Source organism: Micromesistius poutassou (genome assembly GCF_964030765.1).
Source record: "Micromesistius poutassou genome assembly, chromosome: 7".
Taxonomy (NCBI): Eukaryota; Metazoa; Chordata; class Actinopteri; order Gadiformes; family Gadidae; genus Micromesistius; species Micromesistius poutassou.
Genome location: NC_140277.1, coordinates 5,460,412 through 5,487,130, shown reverse-complemented (window position 1 = coordinate 5,487,130; position 26,719 = coordinate 5,460,412). Strand labels below are relative to the sequence as shown.

The 26,719-nt window shown below is 42.5% G+C and overlaps 3 protein-coding genes across 3 annotated transcripts; 2 read left to right on the top strand and 1 right to left on the bottom strand.

Moving 5' to 3' along the window:
- Nucleotides 1–9,623: 9,623 nt before the first annotated feature.
- LOC311350151 (B-cell linker protein-like) lies at nt 9,624–16,094 on the top strand (the record flags this gene model as incomplete). The annotated part of the gene is made up of 14 exons (XM_084470169.1): nt 9,624–9,670; nt 10,237–10,302; nt 10,577–10,623; nt 11,315–11,349; nt 11,542–11,656; nt 12,091–12,191; nt 12,388–12,457; nt 12,560–12,616; nt 13,878–13,953; nt 14,114–14,145; nt 14,282–14,367; nt 14,425–14,508; nt 14,624–14,779; nt 15,776–16,094. The coding sequence occupies 14 exons, from the start codon at nt 9,624–9,626 to the stop codon at nt 15,908–15,910; spliced, it is 1,107 nt and encodes a 368-aa protein (XP_084326295.1). The 3' UTR covers nt 15,911–16,094.
- A 1,486-nt stretch (nt 16,095–17,580) lies between these two features.
- On the bottom strand, nt 17,581–21,723 carry znf518a (zinc finger protein 518A; the record flags this gene model as incomplete). Its single annotated transcript, XM_084470879.1, is given in 4 exon segments — nt 17,581–17,610; nt 17,612–18,270; nt 18,470–20,668; nt 21,604–21,723. Coding segments are annotated over 3 exon segments (2,874 nt in total). The 5' UTR covers nt 20,655–20,668; nt 21,604–21,723.
- Nucleotides 21,724–24,309: 2,586 nt separating this feature from the next.
- ccnj (cyclin J) lies at nt 24,310–26,458 on the top strand (the record flags this gene model as incomplete). Its single annotated transcript, XM_084470899.1, has 5 exons — nt 24,310–24,378; nt 24,482–24,692; nt 24,823–25,122; nt 25,578–25,737; nt 26,089–26,458. The coding sequence occupies 5 exons, from the start codon at nt 24,310–24,312 to the stop codon at nt 26,456–26,458; spliced, it is 1,110 nt and encodes a 369-aa protein (XP_084327025.1).
- Nucleotides 26,459–26,719: the final 261 nt, after the last annotated feature.

The following is a 26,719-nucleotide window of genomic DNA, read 5'->3' as shown; positions in this document are numbered from 1 at the left end:
TCCAACGACACTGCGTGTGCACAATTTGTGGGAGTTATAGCAGACACACTCAAGGGAAAGACCACTGACAAAGTCGCATCCGCCCCCTACCTCTCGTTCATGCTTGACAGTTCCACTGACAAATCCACCAAAGAGTGCGAGATTATATATGCCTGTATCGTTGAAGATGGAAAACCAATATTCTTATTGGCCATATTGTGGTTGAACATGGCCATGCAGAAGTTAAGGAGTGTGTCTCATATAGCCAAATGATAATAACTATATGGAAAAATGCTCTATAGGTTAATTATAATTTCTGTTAGAATTAAATTATTATTTAATGCCATCATGCCCAGGTATCTTATAAAAACACACAGAATTGTATGTGTGTGTGTGTGTAAATATAAATATTCCATGTTATGTGCTTAATTTAAGGCGTTTATCTATCTTTATTTTTATTCTTTATCTATTTATTTGTCAATCTTTCATAAACATAAGGTCATGTATTAATAACACGCTTTACAAAGAAAAATATGGTGCTACCTAATTTGTTTTGGTGCTACTAAATGAAAAGCTAGGTGGCACCAGTGCTACCTGTCAAAAAGTTAAGTCTGGAGCCCTGTAGGTGATGTAGGCATAATTGTCTGTCTTCTCGAGACGTTCAACGTGATATATTTGTAAAAGCGTTTATATTAGCAAAGTATGAGAAACCTTTTAACATTCACAAACAGTTTATGATGATAATGAGCGATTTGTTGCAACATCCCATCTTCGTTCCATTGGCAGACGTTGTACAGTGAGCTGACTTGGGTCTACAAGATGGCACCCATGATTTCAGTTGGCAGAACTCTCTCTATATACGGCTCTGCCCAGAGCTATGTGATGCACCCGCTGCAGAGCAGCAATCATACCTCCATCATCAAATTTGCTGCTGTAATGGGTTGGTGCACCTGATCAGCAGAAACAACAATCAAATGGGCCTATACCTAAAAAGGAGCCCTATGAATTAATAAGCCATTTAAAAAGGCCCCATAGCATGAAATTTTCACTTTGAGGTTTTCTAACATTAAGTTGAGTTCCCCTAGCCTCCCTATGGTCCCCCAGTAGCTAAAAATTGCGTTAGGTGTAAACCGAGAAGTAGCTATCTTGCGCCGTCTTTGAAAAAAGGATCGCTGAACGATTCGATTTGGCTTCCGGCCCCATATGACGTCATATGGGGCCATGTTACCTCCCCTTTCTCTGCTTGGCCCACCCAGAGAATTTGGCCCGCCAATGAGACAATGAGCTAGGACCGTGCGAGCGCCACATGTGTGTGTGTGAATACACACTGTAACACAAGTGTTCTTTGTTATTTGGATAACCGTTCCGCTGTTGGTGTAAAGGCCCATTCACACCCTACGGTAAATACGGATACGGACGCTTTTGTCTGGTCCCGGAGGTCGAATCCGGAGTGCTCCGGACAAACCGGAGCACTACCACCGGAGATCGAGGCGGCAGTAGAGGCAGAAGTCCCAACCACAAGAGTAGTAGGCCTATAATAACTGATATGTATATATATTTTGTATTTAACGTTTTATACTTATATTATACTATATACTTGACCTTATAATTTTATTGTACACCTGCTTTGGCAATGCAGATGTATATTTTTTATGCCAATAAAACTTTTTTGAATTTAAATTTTGAGCAGAGAATCTGCAGGTTGGTGAGGGGTGCCACATGCCACCTCCACGTACACTTTGTGCCGGATGACACAGAGCATAATCATCTCCTCTACAGATACCATGTTTGCGATTGTCGATGCCGGTCATTTTATACACGACAGTCACTGCCCTCTAGAGGTTGTTTTGCGTAACATCCATAACACTGAAACCTGACGGAGGTATGAAGGGTAGTCCCGGAGACAACGTTTAGTACGGACGGACAAATTTCGTCCGGATCCGGAGGTATGAGGCGGCCTTCATGGCGCATAACATGCAACACAATAACGAAAGCTTGCATGTAGCTCCCATTTGGTGAAAAGACTAGACTGCGTCGGGTTGGTTGAGAAGGAATTGGGAACCGCGACATGGAGGAAAAAAGGATTGTTTCCTAGGATTGTCCGTCGGAGCCCCGCTGTAGCGGGCAGTGGGGCTGGGCGGGCAGCCCCGGGGTTGGCCAGCGTTCAGCAGGTAGCCCCGGGGGCGGCCAGCGTTCCGCGGGGCTCCGACGGACAATCCTGGGCAACAATCCTTTTCTCCTCCATGTCGCGGTTCCCAATTCCTTCTCAACCAACCCGACGCAGAGAACCCCGGGCAACAATCGCGGGCAACAATCCCCTTCTCCTCCATTTCATTTCTCCGTTGAGTCTGTAGCCTACTTAATATTGACGTGGAAGTGGAAGAACCAGAGGCGTCTGAGAACCCGTCGCAGTCGTTTGAGATTCATAATATCATACGGAGGCGCAAACAGCTTTTGACCATGATAATATATATTATATAGATATCTAAATATAATATGATATTATAATATGATATAGAGCTCCAGGACTCCCGCCGGAGCACCCGGAGTGTTCAGTGTTCCACTGTAAACACTAGCGCATGGTACCGTGCCTGCAAGCTGCTCAGGGCCACACTCCCACCCTCCACCTTGACCCGCCTCTAAAAACGGCACGTTTATGGAGAGCTCATTGTGGGACTGGCTCGTAGTGGCTGTAACTCTGCACCAAGGCTGAATTTCTTAAACGTCTTCAAGTACTGTATTAGGGGCCCACTAACACCTTTATTAAAGCATCCATAAAATAGCATGCCATGGGACCTTTAAACAAATAACATTTCCTAGCATTCAGCTAATATCTCCTCATGATCCAATAGCTATGCGACCCCTGAGGGTGTTGTAAAAAAACTCTGGTCTTCTCAGCAGCACGTAGGCTGATAACTATGAAAACTATGTAAACTACACTACCGTAATTTCCCGCATATAGGCCGCATCGTGGACAAACCGCAAGCCTTTAATTTATGTATTAAAAAAACAATTGTGTGCATGAGAACGGTGAGAGCACATCAAACGCGTGTGATCTAGCCCCCTAGATCTAGCCAAAGCAGGTAGCCTCGGTCTAACATCTGCCGCCAACAACCTGTATATCAAAGCAGCATCTTCCTCATGGTATAATCTGAAACCCCTGTCAAATGTGCTAGAGGGACTCACTTCACAACCAATAAGCTTTTATATAAGACAGGCAATTAACTTCCCTTCCCTCTCTCAAGCAGTCCGAGGGCGAAACAGAAATAAACTTTCAGATTTTCTAGTATTTTCAATTACAGTATCTTCATTTTACAATTGTATCTCTATGCTTGTAAAATGTATATTAATGACCATTAATACTTACAAGACACTGCTTGAAAAGTAGATTAGGATCTTCACGTAGGAACACAGGAAGTCCTTTCATGGCTGCTTCCTTGCCGTGTCTGACGATGTTGGTGGTCTCAAAGAAAAAAAGAAAAAACAGAAAGATAGCTCTAATAATAGCAAGACTAATTGTAATTCAACAGATTGAATTTCATCTGGGCAAAAGTATTGTTTGGTACTGTACTGTGCACACACCTCATCATCAAGCTTTCTCAGTATCTCCTTCAGATCCTTGCCAAACTCTGTTTTTTGGGCGCGGTACAAACTCAGCAGTAGGGGCGCATATTTTTCCTACAGCAGCTCTGAATGTTCCGAGTAGATCTTTGTTTGTAATACAGAAAAACTCCTCACAAATCTGTAAAATGCAGGAAAAAACAAATATGTACAGAGGAATAGTAAGTAAATTGGGAGAATTTGTAACCTGTCAAAAATTGTCTATAGCCATTATCATTTTTAAAAGCATTTACAGCCTCTCCAGGTTGTAGTGGGTGCCTGCTTGCGTGAATGAACGTGCGTGCACGTGTGTTCGTGCGTGTGTGTCGTCGCTTATTCGCTTCAAATACTTTATTTTCTTTTCGAAACTTGGGAATTAATACGGCGCGGTAAATAAAGTATTTAAAGCGAATAAGGGACGCTGTTTTTGTTGTTTATTTGGTTTTGAACGAATAGTTTTGGACGCATGCATCGGCTTTGAGTTTGTTACTTTGAAATCACACACACACGCACACGCACACACCTGCCCGAGTGATGCCGCAGCGCGTTGACTAGTCCGTTCTGAGGCGTCCATAGGCTTTATGGTTTGTGTGTTTGAAAGCCGTGACACTCCTTTACCAGTTGGCCTGAAATACTCGACTTGATTCGGAGGACTCACCTGCCTCAGCCATTTTTCATATCAAAGCAGTGAAGGCGGGGGGAGGGGGAAGAAAGAGGATAGCAGATTAACCAGCAGGGCGCGCACAGCGCACAGACTTGTGCGGAGGTGAACTTACAGTGAGCCGTTTGACGGGAGAACAAAAATAAATAGGCGGTCGACTGACCGCGGCACTAGTCTCAATGTGCTACGACCAACAACTCTGGTGGTCTGATCACGTGCTAAGTGCATGATGCCTGTAGTGCTAAGGCGAACTCACCGACGAGAAACTGTGTCAATTTCCAATGGATAGTGTAGCCCAGGGGTCCAAACTTTTCACCTACCATAATCTAAGATCCGAATCAAGCTGGGGCTAATATTCAGATCTTAGCTCCGCCGCCGGGGGGCTCCGCGGTCGGGGTTCCGCCGCCGGCCATAGGCCCGGTCAGGAATCTAGCTAAGATCTGCTAAGAGCTGAACGGCCCGGTGGTTGGGGACCGCTGGTGTAGCCTATCTATGGGCAATTAAAATGCATGAAAAGGCCATGCTGTATGGATAACGCGAACACATTGGGTACCTACATCTAATAGAAAAGTATTCATCGAACCGCAGGCCTTGACTAGGCTAGTCTACATAAAAAATACGTGTGCAACTAGCCTAGCTAAACACCGAACTGTGTTCTCATTTAGGAATGAGGAGTTGACGTCACGGCACAGTAATGTTCCTTTCCGCCATGTTGGAAGGTACGCCCCTCCGAGTGCAGCTGAGCTTTGCGTTATTGTTGACACGGTAGCTGCTAGCAGAGGAGGTTGTTGAAATTCTTTACTGTTTTAACAATGCCTGGAAGCAACTGCTGCGTTAAAAACTGCTCCAATGCCTCACACGATCGCCGAGGAAACCGTAAGAACAGTGGGCTTTTTTAGGTTCCCTAAATGGAGAACGCACTTAGGAGAGCAAGTATCCGACATCACGAGGAGACGTCGGGTTTCTTGGGTGGCTGCAATCAGAAGAAAGGACCTTACTTTCGATAACATTCCCCAGTCGATAAGAGTGTGTTCTCTGCATTTTCACTCAGGTACGTTCTCTAAAAATGTCTTTAAATTTGTTTATGTTGTCGTCTCTTAAAGCCACGAAGTGTACCTTATGTTGGTGCGAACCTGAATCTGAAGTTGTTTTCTAGCAGCTAGCTAGCTACCTAACAAACTGTTGCTTCTTAGAAAATGCTCGATGGCCCAACCATTAATGTTGTTTTAAACAAAACTAGTTGAGATTCAGTTCATGACATTAGTGTTTCCCATGATTGTTTTGAGCTTAACTAACACATTTTCTGTAAAAGCTTAAAGCATTGATTACATTGCATTAAAGCATTGGTTGAAGCCTTGATTGTACATTGTACATTGCATTAAAGCATTGATTGTAATTAAAGCATTGATTACATTGAGTTTTCATAATCTAATTATTCTGTTCTAGGTAAACCATCATATGAGATGGTGGAGAACCACCCTGACTGGACACCATCTTTGTGGTTAGGCCACAGTGATGTCAAGCCAACAGATCGAGCAAGATATCAGCGGCATGTAATGCGCAGCAGGACCCAGCGCCAGGAGCAAGTGCCACCGCTGGCAGAGCATCAGGAGCAGCAGCCTCCATCCCCGACAGAGGAGCAGCGGCCTCCATCCCCGACAGAGGAGCAGCGGCCTCCATCCCCGACAGAGGAGCAGCGGCCTCCATCCCCGACAGAGGAGCAGCGGCCTCCATCCCCGACAGAGGAGCAGTGGCCTCCATCCCCGACAGAGGAGCAGCGGCCACCATCCCCGACAGAGGAGCAGCGGCCACCATCCCCGACAGAGGAGCAGTGGCCTCCATCCCCGACAGAGGAGCAGCGGCCGCCATCCCCAGCACAGGAGCAGCGGCCGCCATCCCCGACAGAGGAGCAGCGGCCTCCATCCCCGACAGATAGTTAAGGCTGATATCCATGGAGAGAAATAATGGAATAATTATTGTTTTTCTCTGTCAAAAGGCAGCTGAGGATCTGAGGCAGTCGGTAAACCCAAAGCCGGATGTCAAAAGGTAAGTCATAAAACAGTGTAGATACTTTGTTTTGTTTTGGCTGTTGGGACTGATTCTAGAAGGGGGCATTTTCAAGGGTTGATGGGTTAGGGGAGAGAAGGTCAGGATAGGGAAAGGTTAGTTCCTTCTCTTTCCTAACAGGAAACAGAAGGAGGTTAGGAGAGAGGGAGGACAGCACAAGAGAAGTTTGGAGAGGGTTGGATAGGAGGGAGGAGTAAACCTTACCCTATGAGAGGAGATTAGGAGAGAGGAGGTGAGGAGAGATGGCGGAGGGTAGGAGTGAGGGAGTGGAGGTTGGACAGAAGAGGTTTCCCTCTTTCCTACAGTCCTTTCTCCCCTACCTTGTATCAAAGAACAGTTTCTTATTTGGCTCTTTTAGATATTGGTTACTTATGAGAATTTTTTCATTTACTTCACAGATCTCTAAATAAAATGGGTTCCTGGTCCTGTATTTTTTCTTTTTTTACATTTTAATTTGGGATGTTTTGTTGACTCCATTTTTTGATTGTGGCAAGTAAAAGGCTTCTTTGGATAAAGTGCAATCTCTTCTGTCTCCCCGGAAATCCTTGCGTCTTAAAGAAGCACGGAATCTTACCCTCAGAGGAAAACTAACTTATGAATATGTAAGTTACTCTCTTATGTTTCATGTGCACCATTACAAATTCACTAAATTAAAGGATTAAGAGTATTACTTTTAAGCAATGTGACACAACATGCCGTTCTTTACGGCGCCGAGTACCCACAAACACGGTAAAAAATGTAATTGAGATTCTTTAACGCGACCCTCATTGTGATCAACAATGCGCAAACACCACTTTTTATCATACTTAAATAGTTGATGATCATTGAATGTACAACTCAATTTATAAATACTGTGACTTTTTGTTTTGTTTTCCAGACTTTTAGGGAGTCAAAGATCTTAAGGTCATTGTGACCTTGAACTTCTGTCCATCTCATTCTCAAGAACACTATCTACAGTGCCTTAAGGGAATTTCTTCGCACTTGGCCTCAATGATGAGCTGCTTAGAATTTGGTGGTCAAAGGTCAAGGTTAGGGTGACACAGCTCATTGTTCTCTGTTCCCTCCATTTTTCAGGACATCAAATGCAGTGAGGCCGAGGCAGACGTCGCAGGGACAACCATGGCAATCTACACCGTTCGAGCTGAGGGTGATGATCCTGGTGGACGCTTAGCAGATGTCGGTGTGGTCCTGGAAGGGGTCGAAGTTCTCCACAACCTCGAGAGTATCAACCATGTGTGCGTGATGCTTTATGGGTTGATCTACGCACTTAATCTAAGCTATCCAAAAAGCTTGAAGAATACATTCAAAGTTTACCAGAAGATCCTGATGGACCTGGAATCATCCAAGCTTTCCCCCAAAGTACGAGCACTGAAACTCAAATTACTCAGGTGACTCTTTTTTTGGGGTGGGGTGGGGCGGGGATGGGAGGAGGAAGTACAGGAAGAGAACGGCCATACATGCCGATAACCATATAGTGTTGTTGTACGTTCACAACCTGGAAGAGATGAAGTGAGTTAAAACTTTGGTTAACCTTCCTAACTTGCCTCTGTTCTATTGAAGTTAGAAAACATTTTTCATGTTCCATCTACAGTAGATGACTTGGTTGAAGAGCTACTGTGTTACTAGCTACTGAGCTACTAGCTACACAGTACTCAGCTACCTGCTGAGTACTGTGTCTGCCTGTGTCTGGGTGAAGAGAAGAGGTTTGCTTTATTGTTAATAAATTAGTTGAATCAAGAAGGTGGTCTGATTGTATGCATCATTGAGATATTGTTGAATGGAAAATAGAAAAATTCATTGGATATTAATCACAAAAATACATAAATGTAATGCATTTTGTTTGAATTTAAGCTTAATTGTTATGTATTTCAAACACATACACATTAATCATCTTGAATAGGTAACCTAATTACTATGTAATTCAAACAAATATACTTAATGTATTCTGAATACATAATCTGATTAATGTGCATTTAAATTCAATAAATTATATTAATACTGAATACATAAACATGGTGAATATGCATTTCAAATGAATAGGCTTTATTACACTGATGCATATACATCATGTCACGTTTATTAGGTAGGTTTATGTTCAAAATATAAAAAAAATCAAATAGAACTTTGTCATGTAATTATTTTACATGAATCTTAATAGTTAGGGTTAAATAATTCTGTGTGCCCATTCCAAATAGCGGTAACAATAACATTCCCAAGTCAAAACGATTGGATTGATGGATGTTGTTGACACTTAATCCTTTCACCGTGGCTACCCCCCCAAAAAACCAGGCTTCCAGAACAGAGAAGACACAGAAGACAAACATGAAAGAAGGGCAATTATATCACACATTTTTCTTGTGTTGCAAATGAAAACATTACTAATTCAGCAAAAATAACTGGCTAGAGAGCATGTCAAAGGATATCCATTACTGCCATCTATTGGACGATATAGGCTACTTATTATGGCATAAATATAACTGCAACAACAATACCTAACGTGTATTTTAATATTTAATAAGTATGATTTTAATTAGTAATAACGAAATGGGGATGCCTCATAACATTTGATTTCACACAAGGCTTTTAATATGATTGGCATACCAAAAATGTTTTCCCTTGAAGTTGCCTGGTGCATCTCCTTTACCCTGTCACCCTGTCCCCGTACTTCAGCAGATGAACCTATGCAACAAGAAGCTAAGCAGCAACGTGCTTTATTAGCTTGGAATAAAGGCTGGCTTTCCTTTGGTGGTTTCATTTTATTATGGGAAATATGGGTTTTCCATCTTTCCATCTCTTTATTCCATCATAATATGTTAATACCTAAACCTTTTTCATAACAGTTATTCCATTTATTATATTCACTTTTGTGACATTATAAGTATGCATACATATATACAGTATGTGATGCTCACTGTTGCATGTGCATATTGTCATATCTCATGTCTTGAACTTCAAATACTAGTACACCTACTACAAGAGAGTTGAGAGCCTAAAATTGTGAATGTATTCATTTGGTTCTATTGAGGTGTGGTAACAGAAGAATTTGATGTACTGAGGTAGTGGGGCCTCAAATCTCTGGTGGCTTTGTGTGTGTGTGTGTGTGTGTGTGTGTGTGTGTGTGTGTGTGTGTGTGTGTGTGTGTGTGTGTGTGTGTGTGTGTGTGTGTGTGTGTGTGTGTGTGTGTGTGTGTGTGTGTGTGTGTGTGTGTGTGTGTGTGTGTGTGAAGCGCAGGAGTGGAAAGCAGAAGTGATAATTGCAGCTGGGGGTTTGATGAATCCCTCCCCACTTTATGACCAAGTATAATGACTGAACCAGCATGGAACAATTCAATAGATTTGCTGCTCCCGCAACTGCAAAGCTTCGGTAAGATTATGACTCTTATTTTGGTTATTTTTCTGATTGATGAATGATTAACTATGAATACAAAACTACAATAACCCCATAGGTTGTTTAAAATTCAGTTCATGTTGTACTAGGCCTATATTGTAGTTACATAACTACATGTACATCTACAGTTACTACATGTACATGTCTTCATGTGGTACTTAGAAAACACTGTTACATTTCACATTTGTAGCAACCAATTGTCAATGTTGACTCTACAGAGAAATAATTTGCTGGCAATAAATAATAACGTAGCTTTTAGGTTCATGAGGAACTTTTGGTGACCCTCTAGAGCAGTTGTTAACGAGCTTGAAATAAAAGTGACGCATAAGGTGAAAATTAATATGCTTGGAGAAGCTGCAGTACCCACCGTGTTGTTGGAGATGACTCACGGCAGATTCTCCTCCCACACACCCCACTTGCTCCTGTGACCGTCCACTGCTGTACCTTAGCCAGCTCTTCACGATGGCACTGGGGTGGCTACCTGCTAGTTAGATAGGAGTTGATGGCAATGAAGATACATTTTGATTTTTCTTATTTTTTAGGCAACTCCAGAAAATTGTTCAGGACATCAATAACAATGAAGACAGCCTCCTAAACAAATGGAGACGGTGAGTTTTGTAACACAACAAGTCAACCTCCCCCTTACAAAGTAGAAATCGTATTTAGGTGCACCCATGTATCTGAAAAGGCTGATTCCTCTATTTATGTTGAAAATAGACTCAATTAGACTTAATTAATTAAATAAACTGAATTAACGCCAGCTATTTACTTGAAGAGGAAGACAAGATTGAAGCTGCAATATAGTAATATATTCAGACCCCAAAACATACATTGATAGTGTGAAAGAAAAGGTTGTTTATTAATAATCTTTTTTCCCTTTAGACACAAAGTCAAACACGGCCCCCAAGTTCCAGACAGGGATTACCCAGGTAACATCAGCCCTTTGATCATACAAATCCAGCAAATTAAAGAATTAATTAATAACAAATTCAATAAATGAATTTGAAGTGCTACATCATATTTATTTTAAATATTCCTAAACTAAATAAATTGGATTGATTAAATAATCAGTTGTATCGGAAATTTCGTCCATGATACATCTTCCCCGTTGAGATTGTTCCCTCAATCATGCAGATCTGCTCCAATCAGTCTAGCAAATATGATAGGGTATAAGAGTATAAATGATTTACTGCTATAATCATAGGAAAGAAGTTATATTGACATGTTAAATAATCCTAATAATAGGAGTTATGCAATACTTTATAGCTCCATGCTCAGATGGTTTGCCTTTGGGTCCTTTTCCTCTTCACACTATTTACACAGACTTGTGTGACACTCAAGTCTCAACCAAATTCAGACTGGAGGTGATGCTTCCTGGTCGATTCGCATGGTCTCCCACACATGTCTTATGGAACTAGTGCGAAAGATCATACACAGCATGTAGATACACTGTCTAGACGTGTTATATTTGGCAAGTTTATATAGCAATTTCTCATAAAAAGCAGCAAGAGAGATTCCACAAGAAGAAAGCATTGAAAGGGTCTGGCGCATTAAACTGTGCATTGAGTTTCATATGACCATTTAATGATGTATTAACTGTATTACATCGTTTTGTTCCAGTGGAACATGGGGAGGACACTGAGAGATGGTCCGATGTAAGTAAGGCTCAACATTTCTAAATAATTTCTCAAATATTACAAGCACTTCTCAAATAAATTCTTAATGATTATATCATAATAATAATTCTTCTTCTTCTTCTTCTCCTGAAGTAGTAGAAGTAGTAGTAGTGGTAAAAGCTGAACATGGTTAAGGTTAGTTTAATTCATTATATATTATGATTGACCCAGGAGAGTGACGACTATGATGAGCCCCATGAAGATGCTGATGGATACGAGGATCCTCCTGCTCACAACGTCTTCACCCCGTCGTCCTCTGCATCCTTCTCCAGGGGCGACTATGTCGGTGAGGAACTCCACCTGAGCAGTAAATCGATCATCCACCAAAAGATCACAAAAACCTGTCTGCATTCATTTTTGGAATATCTCTTTATCTCTTTATATATTTAACATACAACCACTCACAACTCCTCAACACGGAAGTGAAATAAAAAGCAAAGAAAGAGTGAGCAGAAGATGTGCCTCCACCCAGCTCCAAGTGGCCTCTGGCCATCACGACTGGTGAAAACAAGCCACACTCAACAGCAGCTGGAACACCTTCCTCTAACGTCCTCATTACTTTACCATGCTTTTCTGGTCAAATATGGATTTCTTTTTTTTAATCCCTACACCCCAGATTGCTGCCCGCACACGCTATAAAGAAAACAGAGCATGAAGCGGTGCTTCACACTGTTGATTTATGCAAATGCATCACAGCATGCTCCTGCTTCCCTTCTCCAGACAGCTGCCGAAAAAGATCCAGCCGGCTTTCCAGGAAGCCTTGCACCTCCATGGCCTCCAAACCACTGTCCCCTGAGCCATGTCGCATGGCCGGCAATAACGTAATGCTTGATTTAAAGCTGTGTTAAAGCTTTTTTGGGTTCACAAATGAACCGTTAGGTCTTGGATTTACAGATATTTTGTATACTTTGTTTTTAAATAGAAACTGTAGTAAGCAAGGTTTCATGGTAAGCAAACCATGGTACACTTTCAGGTGTTCAGATGTTTATGGTTTATTCACGGGCTAATTTGTTGTAGGAGGATTACATTGATCCAGAGAGGGGTAACCAAGACAACGACATAAAGCCTGCAGCGAAACTGCTACAGGGTAAGATACATGACAGTATGTCACTTTGAAAAACAGTTCAGTGTCAACACAATGAGAATAACATGAAAATAAATGTTTGTATTCCTCTAATACATGTAACAGGTGTAAATAGCAGCCCTGTTGTGTCAAAACCCCTGTGGAAACTCCCATGTAGTCCTGGTAAGTTGCACTTCCTGTCAACACACAGCTAACACATATTTTGCACGGTCCACCGGTTGCTGTAACGTGCATAATAATAACATTGACTGCAGAGAAATGGCAACACTGTAATAACAGCAACTCAAAGATAGATCCTAAACAAGCTTTGTTCTTTGAGGATGGCCTCCAGAAACACAACTGCTACTTAAACTACAACGTGGGTGTGCATTAAAAAAAGAAAAGAGTTGAACTGTCATTAGCATTGGCTAGATAAGGTTAAAGGTAAAATAGGTAAAATGATGGCATTCATGAACATGAATATGCAATGATTCATGAGTTTGGTAGATAATGATAATTACAAAGATGGATGTTTGTGTTTTTATCTTTGACTTGTTTCTGTTTTAGATGTATACGAAGTTACTCTTCCAGAGGTAGGTCCAGTTTAAACTAATAATAATAGTACTAAACATACATAATAATCAAAAATGAACTTTGGAATTTACATCTGGTTCTACGTTTTCACATCTTAAAGGAGAATATTCCTCCAGTGAGCAGGTGAGTTTCACACTCATTTATCATTTTTATTGTGGCAAGTCCATTCATATATTGACATATTGTGTTAGTAAATCCACCTGAAATGTATTATTCTTGTCTACATGACAGATTTGGCCCAAATAGACTCAGTACCAGGTAAGCTGGTATCCATTACCACAGTCAATTTACATCCAATATTACAAAAAAAAATCCATTGTGTAATTTGTATCACATTTAATTTAATTTAATTTTTTCCTCTCAAGACTCATCAGCCCTCGTCTGGTAAGTAAGAGCAACTGACAAATCTCACTTACATTTAAATCTCACTAACATTCAAGATTATGATGTTGATGTTTCTTTTTTTCTTTTTCCAGAACCTTCAACCATCGGACACCGAATATGACCCAGATATCAGTAATTGTTAAACTAAATCAACCCTTCAAAATCCATACTCATCCTTAATCAATTCATTTATATGTCAATATATATATATAATGTTAATACATCACGGAATTAGGATTAGGAGTCTATTTTCTAAATTAACAACACACAAAAAAAATAACTTTGAAATCTAATTCCAGTGATCAACAACAACAATTTAGAAAAAAAAAATCATTAATTTTAATATATTTGGGTCAATTTTCGCCAAAAGTCTAAGGACTGATAAGGACCCACGACTATTACCAAAACCACCCAGTTTTTTTATACCTTAACAATAACAAACCAAATGAATGATATATCCCTATAGGTCAAACAATCCCTAAGATGAGCCGTGGCCAGCCACTGCCTCCCAAGGCTTTTACAGCTGATTTCAGACCACCCATGTAAGCAGGTTGTATTACAAATGGTTTGTTGTTCTACAAAGTTGGGTAGTCCTGAGTCAGTGGCATCAGAACGAGTGGATGTGATGCTGTTCAACGAAGACATTTTGGCTTTGCGTTGACATATGTAAGAGAGGTTGCTTTTGTTTACCCCACACTGTAGGATTCCTCTTCCACAAATACCAAACTCCCACAGTAAGTAATAGACCCTTCTCTTCTCTTAGATTGACAAGAGAGTCATGAGGGTCATGCCACTAAGTCAAAGCCCAAAACCCACCTTTGACCGTTGGAGCTGATAGCAGAAATGTAACTTGTCTCTCTGCTATCTTAGGACAAGCTGATCTAAGTGTAATGGTTGCAAATGGATTGCAGCACATGGACGAGGTTAACCCATTTCTCAACTCTGTTCTCGCAACAACTTTCACAATGTCACAACACAACATACTACAATTATTTCTTTTTTTTTTTTTACAGAAGTCAGACATTGATAGACAACCCTGGTACGCCAATATGTGCGGCCGCAAGGTTGCTGAAGAGACCTTGATTCAATCCAACAGGGTCAGAAGATACCATATTATAAACATCAGCATAACCACAGTCATACAGTTGTTCAGCAAGCCATGAACCAAGAACAGTGACGTGATTATTCATGGTGTGTGTTTCCCTGGATCAGGACGGCTCCTTCCTAGTGAGGCAGAGTTCTGGGCAGGATGCTCAGCAGCCCTACACGTTGGTGGTGCTCTACAAGGGCAAGGTGTACAACATCCCTGTGCGCTTCATCCAACAGACGCAGCAGTACGCACTGGGACGGGAGAAGAAAGGAGAGCAGGTACGATCAGACATGATTTGGAATAAGTGGAAGTAGTTCATATTTAAAAGACAGATTGGTCGGTTCTGGACTGCCCCGGTACATAATAAGACACCTCTGTGAAGATAAGCTATTAAAGGAGGTTTGTGCAGTGCAATGATTGGTTCTTGATGAAGCAATATCACACCCGAGGTTGTGCTGTTATTTGAATATCATTATCATTATATTGAATATCAGCAGCGCTGTGTTTCCGCTGTAGGTACGAGACCGCAGGCCCAGTTCCAAACACGACAGTTCTGCAAGCGCCATTCTTTTGTTAACAGTAATAAGCATTCAACAGAATATGACTTGTTGGTTTATTTCATCATTTATTTGGCTCCAACACGAATAGTTCTCAACAGGACTGGAACTGGACTGTTCCCAAGTAACATAAATATTTTCCTGCACTCTAGCTTGCTGTGTGTTCCATTTAGAGTGCAACCACTGAAATAAGAGTCTGTTTGGGGATATGTGCAGGTTCTTATGGGTTAACAGCTCATGCTCTTAGTATGTAATTACTGGTTATTAGAAACACCTGTAAAGCTGAGTATAACTTGTATAGTTAAAAGTCCCAGTGCTCTTATACTCTATCAGCATTCATTGATTGCCTCTTGTCCAATCAAATTACTTGGTCAGAACTAACTGTGTTGGATTTGCTCATCATTTTGAAAATTTTAGCTTACATTTTATAACCGTTGTTTTCTCTTTGTTACTCTTCAGTTCATTCTATTGATATTTTTTATGTAAGATTTTTTTCTGATGCACATAACATAACACAAAATGATGATAATGTGGTAACATAACCACAACATTCCTGAATGTAATCTGGAATCACTAGCCAGGTCAATGTTCCCTTTCAGTCAGACACAAGTCCAAAAAATCTCTTTGCTCCAACGTGTAGCATCTAAAATAGGATTAGCCCTTTAAGAAGACAATGTGCCTGGTTGGGTCTAACTTCTCTCTACTCTGTCCCTTTAGCATTTCAACAGTGTCTCCAAAATCATCGAGAACCACCTTCAGAATCCCCTGGTGCTGATTGACAGCCATAGTGACACCAGGGACATCACCAAACTACGGCATCCAGTGAGGCCTCAGGTGGTCACACAACGTTAATCCAGACTGGCACATGGGCAAAAGTTGCCTCCTCATTGACTCTGATGCATCAGACCGCTGATTACAAATCGTTATTGTGGGCACAACTCCTCAAGCGGTCCATGCTGGAACATTTGCCAAGAATTGAAGGGATAATAACTCAGGCTGTACCAGTTTGATTTCCACTTAAAGTGCAACAGCGATGTGTGTCGTTTCGAATAGCTGCACAAGGCTGTAAGTAAGCCAGGACTTCACTGGTTGAGATCACCACTCGAATCAAACAGAACAAGTGAAATACAGCTTCAAATCCCATGGAGGTCTGCCCTGATAAGTGCCGTCTCCATTTACTGTGGACATCAGAATTTACAGTAAATCATTGCCTCTATTAAGAGGCATACATAATAACCATGAATAAATGTAGTGTGTGAAATAAGAATGGTATTGGTTTTAGGATGAGAAGCTATGAATTTATGTTTTTAGGTGCATTCTAAATTGTTTTTGTTTGATTAAAGATAATGCGTGTTATGACTAATGTGTCTACAACAATGAGAAAACCAATGAATTCACAAACTATGTCCATTTATTATGGGGTTTAACATGTAATGCTGTCATTTGTATGCAGATTGAATGCATAGCAAACTAAATAAAAATACTAGGCACTTGGTGAACCAAAATTCTCAGGTAAATATTTTGTACAGTACCTCTCAGAATGAATGTACAATTATAGATCCTTTGTAACTAAAAAAAATCTATGTACATATATATATATACACACATTGTCAATGATTATTTGAGCATTCACTCATCTGCTGGGCTTCATGATTTGGGTTAAATTTGTCCAATGGTCCTTTGCTGAATTATCTTTTCCTGTATATAGAAGGATTATTATACAGCAGATGGACACAGGCTGAGATTGTCATAGGCCTTATAAAAAGGTGAGGTAATGGGAAAATCTCCCATAGTGCAATTTAAAAAATAGTTTTTCATTTCAAGTAAAAAAAAAAAAACGAAAATCGAATTTAAATGATCAAGAACTACTTGTGTTTAAAATCCAGATATCAAATTTTCTGTTTACTCATTGACATTCCATACCACAGGTTAGTTTTTAGACATCGTATTCTTTGGACTATTTACTGTCAGAAATACAGAAATATTCTATAATCAAAAACATACTTTGGAATTTCAATGAATCCAACAACCTTAAAAAATTAAAACATAAATAAAAACATGAACGAATAGTTTTGGTATTTCCAAGTAAATTGGGGACCCTGGTCTCCCCCCTGCACACACATAAATATGCTCGCCACCACAATGTACAGCTGACCCGTATGTCAGATCGAGGCGGCATGGCACTTGCATATCAGTGTTTCATGAGATCACTTGCAAGACAGTGTAAATAGATTAAATATCTAAGCCATTGCCGCGACCAAATAAAAGCGATCCAAGACCGATGACTTCAACTCCCAACTTAATGCAGTATTTTATTACAAATTCTAAAAATATATTTACCCTCAAACTACTTGGGGGGGAAACCAAAGCTAATGTTTAAATGACCCTGAGTATACAAATTCTCTAGGAGGCTTAACAATGTATTTCTTCTCGTAACTAGTTTGCACTTAAGACATAAAAAAAGAAAAGAAAAACAAGCCACCGTCATTGTTTTTTCTCTTGCAGTATCACATTTCAGTGTTTCAGTGTACTTTTTCCAGTGTGGGCAACATTGTCAGGTTCTTCACAGTTTGGCCCCTTCCACTCCATCAGATGTCGCTGCCGGTGGGCGATCCACAAGTCCTGGCTCACGAAGCCTCGTCCGCAGAACCAGCAGCGGAACTTAACGACAGGGTCCGTTGCATCGCTCGTGCCACGGACCACCCGGTACTTCCTCCTGCTCGTCCGCCTCAGCCTCAGCTTCAAGAGGAACCTCTCGCGCACCCTGCTCGGACGCCATGCAGAGGAGGGCGGGGGAGGTCCGGGGGATGGGGGTCTGGAGGGTGGAGCTGCATCCCTGGCGCCCTGAACCGCCGAGCTGTCCGACGGGGAGATGGTGTCCAGCGTTCGGTGGGACAGCACCACCCTCTGCACGTCGCCCCTGTGCTTGTGCACCGCCTCCATGAGCCGGGCCACATGGGGGGCGTCTGCGTCCGGGTGGTTCAGCACCACCACGGGCTGCTCGCCGTGGGGCCGCTTCACCGCCTGGCGTGGGCTCACAGGTGTCAGCTTCAGGGTCCTCTCCACGGCCCTCGGGGCCTCTAGCCAGGAGCGATCGCTGACGCCGGCAGTGGGGCCTTTGGACGTGGTTTGGCCAGGCGGGGGTCCGTTGTCCTTTGGCGGAGAGGGATGGGTGCTCGCCGACTGGGAGGAGTGAACTGGGGGGCCTGCACCTACAGAGGGGGAGGAATATGAGGGAGAAAATATATTTATATTTGAGGGAAATATATATTGATACATTACCCGTTATGCTCACAAATTATATATGTTTATATTATTTATTTTCTCAAATATATATTTTTAATAAATGCACAATTTAATTTCCAAAAAAGATATTACCATCACAGGTGAAGTTCACATGGATCATCTTACCCAGTGATGGGATTAAGGGTTTGGCAGCATGGAAGGATATGGCGCCATTATTCCTAGGCGGCTTCACATCGTCGATAGAACAACTCTCCTTTCTGCCCGGCACAGAGCGGTCCACACCTTCGTTGTTCCCTGCCGATACTCCAAAACTGGCAGTGGGAATATCTACGTTTTCAGCAAATCCATTGGTTGAGGCAAACTGACTCTTTGGCTTCCCGTTGACATCTGAGGGAACCAAAATGTCCATTGCGTGAAAGTTCCCATTTCCGCAGCACTGCCCCTGTGTCACTGAGAAGGGTTCCACCGGTTGGTGCTGGGACTGCAGTGCGATGGACTCCAAGGTGCTGTGCAGCTCAGTCTTCTGAGCTTTGCAGCATTCCTTCAGACTTATTTTAGAGTTATCTGCCAATGGCTCATTGACTAGAGTATGCCCTTGTTTCTCGATGGCTGGCAGAGAGAGTAGCAGCCCATGATTGTCGCCTGCTAGGCAACCATCCGGTGGCAGAAGGGGGCTCTGGGACATCCACTGCTTATTCTTGACTGGGTCCTTCTTCAGAACTAGCTTCAGACCAAGGCCTTGTAGCTGTTTCTCCAGCGCCTTAGGTCTGCTCTTTTCCGTCCGGCAACCTCTTCTGCTCCTATATTTACGTTGTGCCAACATTCGGTTAACTCGCTTGTTCGCCGTCTTTGGCTCTTTGGAGGCAGTGAGTCCATCCTCACAGGAATTATCACATTTAATCTCCTTACCATTTCTACTGTGTTCCTCCACATTCTGATGAAGCCTCAATTCCTGATTTTCTCGGTTTTCCTGAATCGGTCCACCCTCAGCAGACTCTGGCATGGCCATGATGGAAGGATCCTCGTTAATATTATTTTGAGTTCCTGGGCAGTGGGTTTGGTCATTGCCTAATTGAGGTTGACCTCTATTTGGGTCGAATACACAATGAGTGTCGAGGGTGTCACTCCCCGAAGGAGAGGTTTCCATCTTTTCTGGGGGTGTCACCTTTTTAACTTGTGAGCCAGCATTCTGGGGAACCTTTAGCTTATTTTTGACCATGAGGACATTGAGATCCTTGCTGCTGTTGGACATCATAGTGTTCTCTAACTTCGGATGCATGTTTATGTCCGGAGGGAAATTTGACAGCACACTCTGGAGAGCTTTGGTCCACTTCTGGTCGTCTGACTCCCCAACTGCGGACCTCACCAAAAACTGTTGTGTCTCCTCTAAGGTTCTCTCTGGGCTCGATAGGCTGCAGTATTTGTCAAGGAATTCTCTGCCAGGCATAGAGAGGCAGTCTTTGGACAACCAGCACATGTCCCTGGCTGTATTTCTGGTCACTCTATTCCTCATCTTAGGAGCCAACTCGTGTGGATTGTTTTTAATATGGTGGAGCTCCTTCATGTTCTGGTTCACTGTCTCGCCAGCATGGACCGTGTTCATGTGCTTAGTGATCAGGCGTTTACTGGGCCCTTTGTAGCCACAGTACTGACACTGAAGGCCTTGACCAGATGCTTTAGATCTGACTGGTTTCATAAAGTCTATTGTATGAAGTGAAAGGTCTACTTCACCCCTTTCTTCCATAGGCAAGTCATGAAGATACATATGCTGTAAAAACACATGCACTTCACGGGTAGAGAACTTATCACACAGTTCACATGAAAATTTGCCCTTTTGGCTGTGACATGAGGTCAGATGTGAGCAGTACTCCGGCAGCGTTCGCTGGACATTGTCTTTACAAATGTTGCAGCTCGGAAAAGTGTCCTTGTGGCTTAATAGATGAACCTGAAGGTAGGAGAATTCATGTGCTCTAAAAGAACAAACATGACAAGAGAAATCTGGCAAATTTCCCTTGTGGTTCTCCTGAAAGTGTCTTGCAAGTTCTTTGGGAACAAACTCCAAATTGTCATTGCATCGTGAGCATTTGAACCTGAGCATACTTGGACTGTTGTGTGGCTTATGTTTTCCCCGTTTCCCCTCGTGGAGGGGCATATTTGACGGAGGACAGTCTGTGTTTGTCTCCCGCCGCTTCACTATCTTCTTTGGTCCAGGCTTATCTCGACCTTGCATTGTTGGGGGCTGCATGGCAGTCTTCCTGAGGCGAAGTCGTTTGTGCCAATCTCTTTTCTTCTTGACAAGCTGATTATCGTCTCTTGAAGAAACAGCCGCACACATGTCTGCCGAATCCATTTCTAATCAGCTATCTGTGAAAGTAAAAAAAATGTCAATGCATGACATTTTTGGGAGAATAAATTGCTTTTGACAGAGGGTGGTCCCTGTCTAGAATCTTGACATCATTTGAAGTTCATTTCAAACGTAGCCTATTGATAATGGCCATAGGAATTGAGGAATGTCTATGTAAATGTGATTGAATAAACTATTCAACTCACAAACGATTGTTCACAATTAAGTCCAAGACAGAAACGTAAAAGAGTATCTCCCTTTCAACTCATGCTCTATGTGGCTTAAATTGTACAACACCTTTACAAAGATACCGTTATGTAGACCAATTCTGCTGAAATACACAACTCGATTATCGATTAACCACCATATACGCGGAATATGTTCAATTTAAACCACCTGTTCACATCGCCCTTCTACTAAAACAAAACCGCCTCGCCATTAGTTGCACTTCAGTCAAAGTCAAAAAAAGTTACAACACATCAGGAGACACGCCGATGATCAAACAAACGATTAATTAGGGCTTCGTCAAATACGATTAATCCGGCGGGCATCCCGGCGCCGCCATTGTGCAATCTGTCTTAACCACAACAAAGTGATGCGACGGTCTTTGTGACCAACAAACGCCCCGAGAGGAACGTATTAACAAAGTGAGACACAAGTTGTGGGCCGCGATGGCGTCGCCACAGTGTCCAACAAGTCTGAAACAGCACCGTTCATGTTCGGAAGGGCACCCTTACTCATGGGATGGACGTTATTTCACTTCGCGTTGGAGTTGGTTTGAATTAACATGACGCACAAGAGCTTAAAAGACGGAGTAACACAACAAAAAATCGTACGGCCAAAACTAATTCCGATTCGTTTACTTTGCAGTAAGTTAGTGCTGCAGAGAAAGCCCTCGTCAGTGTCGATTACAGACGAATATCCGACGTTTACATACTTCCCTCGGTGTTTTTACCTTTCTTTTGTAGAGAGCTTGACAGCTCAGCGAACGGCAGCCATGATGGTTTCATCCGGGGATTACAGCCCTGAGCTCCTTACTTCCACAGCCGGAGAGTAGAGACCGTCAGTGGTGAAGACTCGCTCATAGGACAGGCCTACACAATAACTATTTCTATAGTGTGAATTCAGCTGGATTGATCGAACAAAACAGTCCCACGCATAATCTTCCAAATAAAAAAAGGCAAATTAAGGCTGGCTAAATTGGTTTTAACGCAAAAAAGGCAATGTATCTACATGTTTGCGGTTGACAAAAAAAACAATGGCCAGATATTTTTGGAAGGTTTCCAGGGTGGGTAAAGAGGAGACCTCGCGGGAAACGGTACAGACAACCACTGGGTGTCCCGAATAAAGGCTTCAAAGTCTCCCCTAGTGCCTGGAGGAACACTTCCGCCGTGTTTACAGACCACTACCCCCACCCCCTGCTCACCCTCACGGCCTGTCTCTGCTCTAACCGGGTTTCAACCTGATGTCTGGTTTTAAAAGGGGTTCAACCTGGTGTCACTGTGGTTTGAGCCGGGTTTACTTTGAACCTGGTTTCAACATGGTTTCAACTAGCTATCAACATACTTCCAAGGGTTTCAACCATTTTTTTTCTTCGTAAAGTCGCCTGACTGCAATTTGCGGTCATCACGAAAAAAAACTTCATGAAAGACCCTATTTTATTTAATTTTTTAAAACCTCCCTTTCCCTAATGTATGCAAATGAGGCTACTGTTGATTGATTTCACAATACATAATGGATTGTGAAATGATTTTATGGTAAAGCATTTACATGTTTAAGTTGATCGTATAGTTTTGTATTAATATATAACACATGCTGATTGTTATTTCATTTAAATATCTTACTATTATTGCATTTTCAAAATCTATTATTGCATTTTCAAAATCTCCCTAAATAGAATAGTAGTTGTAAACATATATTAACAATTCAATGTTAATTTTGAGATGATTTCTTTACTTACTTTTTAGAATCAGAATAGTCTATATTACTGATATGATAAGACATAGGACTATTTAATGTGCAGACAATATTGAACCTAGGAATGGACCGATTGACATGACAAGGCACTCTGTCTTGTCATGTCAATAGGTTATAATACGTTAGATAATAATATAATAAGTCGTAGGTTATAATACTAATAATAGCCTATATAATGCATAATGTAGCCTCATGTAGCCTGTATCAAACAACATGAAAGAAAAGAAGGCGGTATAACATGGGCGGTCACTACATAGGGTCATCTTCGTTGTCCAAAAACAGTTGCATGATGCTGGGTTTGCAGATGGTGGAGGGATGAGCCATGTGGCTGAATGTGCTCCGCGTCCGCCTCAGCTCATCCTGCAGAGCCTGGGAGGGAGTTCTCCAGGATGGCATGGATCTTCTTGTCCTCATCCACCACCACCTCCAGACTGGCCAGCCCCAGCGCAACCACTGAGCTAGCCTTCCGCAGCAGCTTGTGGAGCCTGCTTATAAGTCAAATAGTCAGGGTCTAGTGTTCAACAACCTGATAGCTTGGGGGAAGAAGACGCTGTTTGATTGAGTCTGGTGATCCGTGCAAGAATTCTCTGATAACGCCTGCCATTGCAAAACATTGGTGACTAGTGACTCTACCAGGTTGTACTAGTGTGACTACTGTGTCTAGCACTATAAGGTACAGCCAGCAAACAACTGGGTATAGATGTAATAGTGAAAACAACAGTCTTTACCTCATCAACCTACATCCCTTTATCTATGCTTAGTTTATAAATTAATTATTTATAAAGGAACTTAAAACTTATGCATGATAGTAGTTTATATTTTATCAGGATAAGATGGCTATCTCATGCTTTCCAATATCGTTCCTATTTCAATGCTTCGGTCCTTGTGTGTTTATAGGATCAGACGTAAAGGATGGCCTTAATTTGTCCTCTTCTTTTTCAAATGATTAACTAAGTAACGAGCGAACAACTATATGAGAGGGGCTCAAGAGGCATCTATCTCTTTTGACTATTTTACTCATTCCATCCGTTTCATCTAAAGGCCAAGCCATTTATACAATTTTACCTATTCTCCATTTTTCCATTCATTGTTGAGGTGACAACTGACATGGCATTAATTATCAAGCAAGACACTGTAGCGACGCAGGGATGTATTGGATTCGACCATTTATTTCTATGGATTCGACATGTAATCTGACTCCCCACCCGTGATTGGACATCCATCATGGTTGTAAGCGAACTTCTAATTGGCTGAAGCGTGACTTCTGCTCTCCTGCTCGTTGTTGTGTGAGAGTAGCCGTGTTCATCGAACTCGTGCTAGCTCTAGAAGCTCACCGTCCCCCGGTAATTCAACATCGCCAACAATGCATGTGACAATGCGGCAAACATAAAGTTAAAGTAACGGTTGTTTCAAGTGAAACATTGCTGAATAACCGCCTCACTTTATGTGCGAGCCGGGTGAGTGGAGTTTGCCTGCAATAACTATGTCTATCTATGTTAATAGTAGAAATACATTGAATGAGTGATCTGAGTTCCAGTCCACAACCAGATTGCTGCATGTGAGGAACCAACAAGCTCTGGTTTCCTCCTTACATGCAGAGTTTGTCATGATGATTTAAGTTAATTAATGAATTAACTGCCTTTGATATTTTCCAATGACAAGGGTCTAGGACGTGTTCTCATAAATGGAGCTTGAGGACCAATGGTGGAAAGGACATCTTGCTGCTGATATCTACCATGCTCTACGATACAAAGTAATAAAAGATTCATTCTTTTTTTTTTTAAACCGTCAAGGTGGTTAACTCCATCGCCGACACGCTATTCATTTCTGATATCTCACTCACGTTGTGTTAACAGGAGCTCAAATTGCCATCCTACAAAGGACAGTCTCCTCAGCTGAATTTAAGACGATACTTCGCAGACCTCATAGCGGTCGTCTGTAATCGCTTCAGGCTATGTCCAGCCGCCAGACATCTTGCAGTTTACCTCTTGGATCTTTTTATGGACCGCTATGATATCACTGTGCAGCAGCTTCATATGGTCTCCTTGTCATGCCTTCTTCTGGCCAGTAAGTATTACAATACACGTTTTACTTACTTTCGTCTCGGTGCTTGGTCCAGTAATGCATGCCATCATCACACAAATTCAATTGAATATCAAGTCTTTATTGATTGGGATTTTTCTTTGTTTCATTGCAGGTAAGTTTGAGGAGAGGGAAGACCGGGTGCCCAAGTTGGAGATGCTGAACAGCCTTGGATGCATGAGCTCCATGAACCTGGTGCTCACCAAGCAGGGCCTGCTGCACATGGAGCTGCTCCTGCTGGAGACCTTCCAGTGGAACCTGTATCTCCCAACCGCGGCCCATTTCATCGAGTTCTACCTGTCCATCGCTGTGCATGAAGCAGACCTCCATAATGGGTGGCCTATCGGCTGCCTGGACAAAACAAAGCTGTTCTTGGCTAAATATGCTGACTACTTCCTGGAGGTCTCCTTACAAGGCAAGCACCTGGCAATGCTATCACTGAATGAAGAGGGAAAGCACATTAGATTGACAAGTATCTAAATGCACACATGAGGTACATGAGGTACATTTATTAGATTTTCTCTTAACACAAAGTCAGTCTACATTGAAAGGATAATCAACTTCAAAATACTATTTATTTTCAAAAATCAGTTTCAGTTTCCCATAAACAGGAGACAAACCTATTTATAGTTAGATGTAAGATATGCAATATAACCAAATCCTTTTTTAACCATGCCCCTTGACTGATAGACTGATTTATTTCAACGGCTGCACGTGCACACACACAAGCTCTGTCCACACATGCTGGCACACTCCGACTATTCCTCTGATCCAAACCCATACAGATTTGGCAAGCACACGCCAACTTGCCAGCTGTACCTTACCCCTGTGGAAAGCACTAAGGCCCTGCTTGTGTCGCTTCCTTTCCAGATCATGTGTTTCTGTGCTTCGCCCCATCAATGGTGGCTGCCGCATGTCTGGCATCCTCCCGCCTCATACTCCACCTGTCCCCCACATGGCCCCCCCGTCTGCAGCGCTTCACAGCCTATACATGGGACAACCTGGTGTCCTGCACCGAGAAACTCATGGTGTGAGTGTCTCCCGTCAGATGACCCTCTCACACTAACCGTAACACTTTGAGTTCGAGGGTTAAGCCGGTTATATGGCATGGTCATATGGCTACAACGACTTGTCTTGGTTTTTCAAATTGAAACAGGTGTTAACATCATTGTGCAGCACATGGACTAGAGAAGATTTGCAATTCGTCTTAGTGCAGTATTTTATTTCAGTGAATACACTCACCTCTCCAACAAGGACTAGAATCCTATTCTACAGCATGAACCATTGAGTGCAACACATTGACAACTGATTCTGTGTAGGTCTCGTCTCCCTGCAGGATTCTATTTATGACAGGGAACATCTAATGTGGTTTTATTCCTAGTGCACATGACGGTGATGTCAAAGAGGCCAACAAGCAGAAGGTTTCTCCACCAAGCCTCCAGCAGCAGCAACAACACCAGCTAGCTTCAACTCCCAACTACCACACTTCAGGGCAGGCCACCCCCGTTGCCCAGTACCTCCATCGGCCCATGATGCCCTACCCCCAGCAGGCCCTCCCACCGGCAGTTGCCCCTAGCCACAGGTCCACCGCCTACCTCAACCAGCCCAATGGCCTGCCGGCTCCTATCGCCCCCCAGCAAAGCCACATCCCCAACACTACCACCAACCTGGAGCCAAAGGCTAGCATGTCTAATCGAGCCTACCAGGTTAGCCTCAACTACCAGTGTGCTGCTCCCTGCTTCGACAGGTGATGGGTGTCTTATAAGCTGGTGTGTGTGTGTGTGTGTGTGTGTGTGTGTGTGTGTGTGTGTGTGTGTGTGTGTGTGTGTGTGTGTGTGTGTGTGTGTGTGTGTGTGTGTGTGTGTGTGTGTGTGTGTGTGTGTGTGTGTGTGTGTGTGAGATCTGTGCCTCCTTAAGTGATCATGTTGAATGAAGAGGTATGGTTTTTATTTTCCTTGTTGGTATGTATACAGCACTTTGATCCTTAAGTAGTTCACAATGTGCAATATACC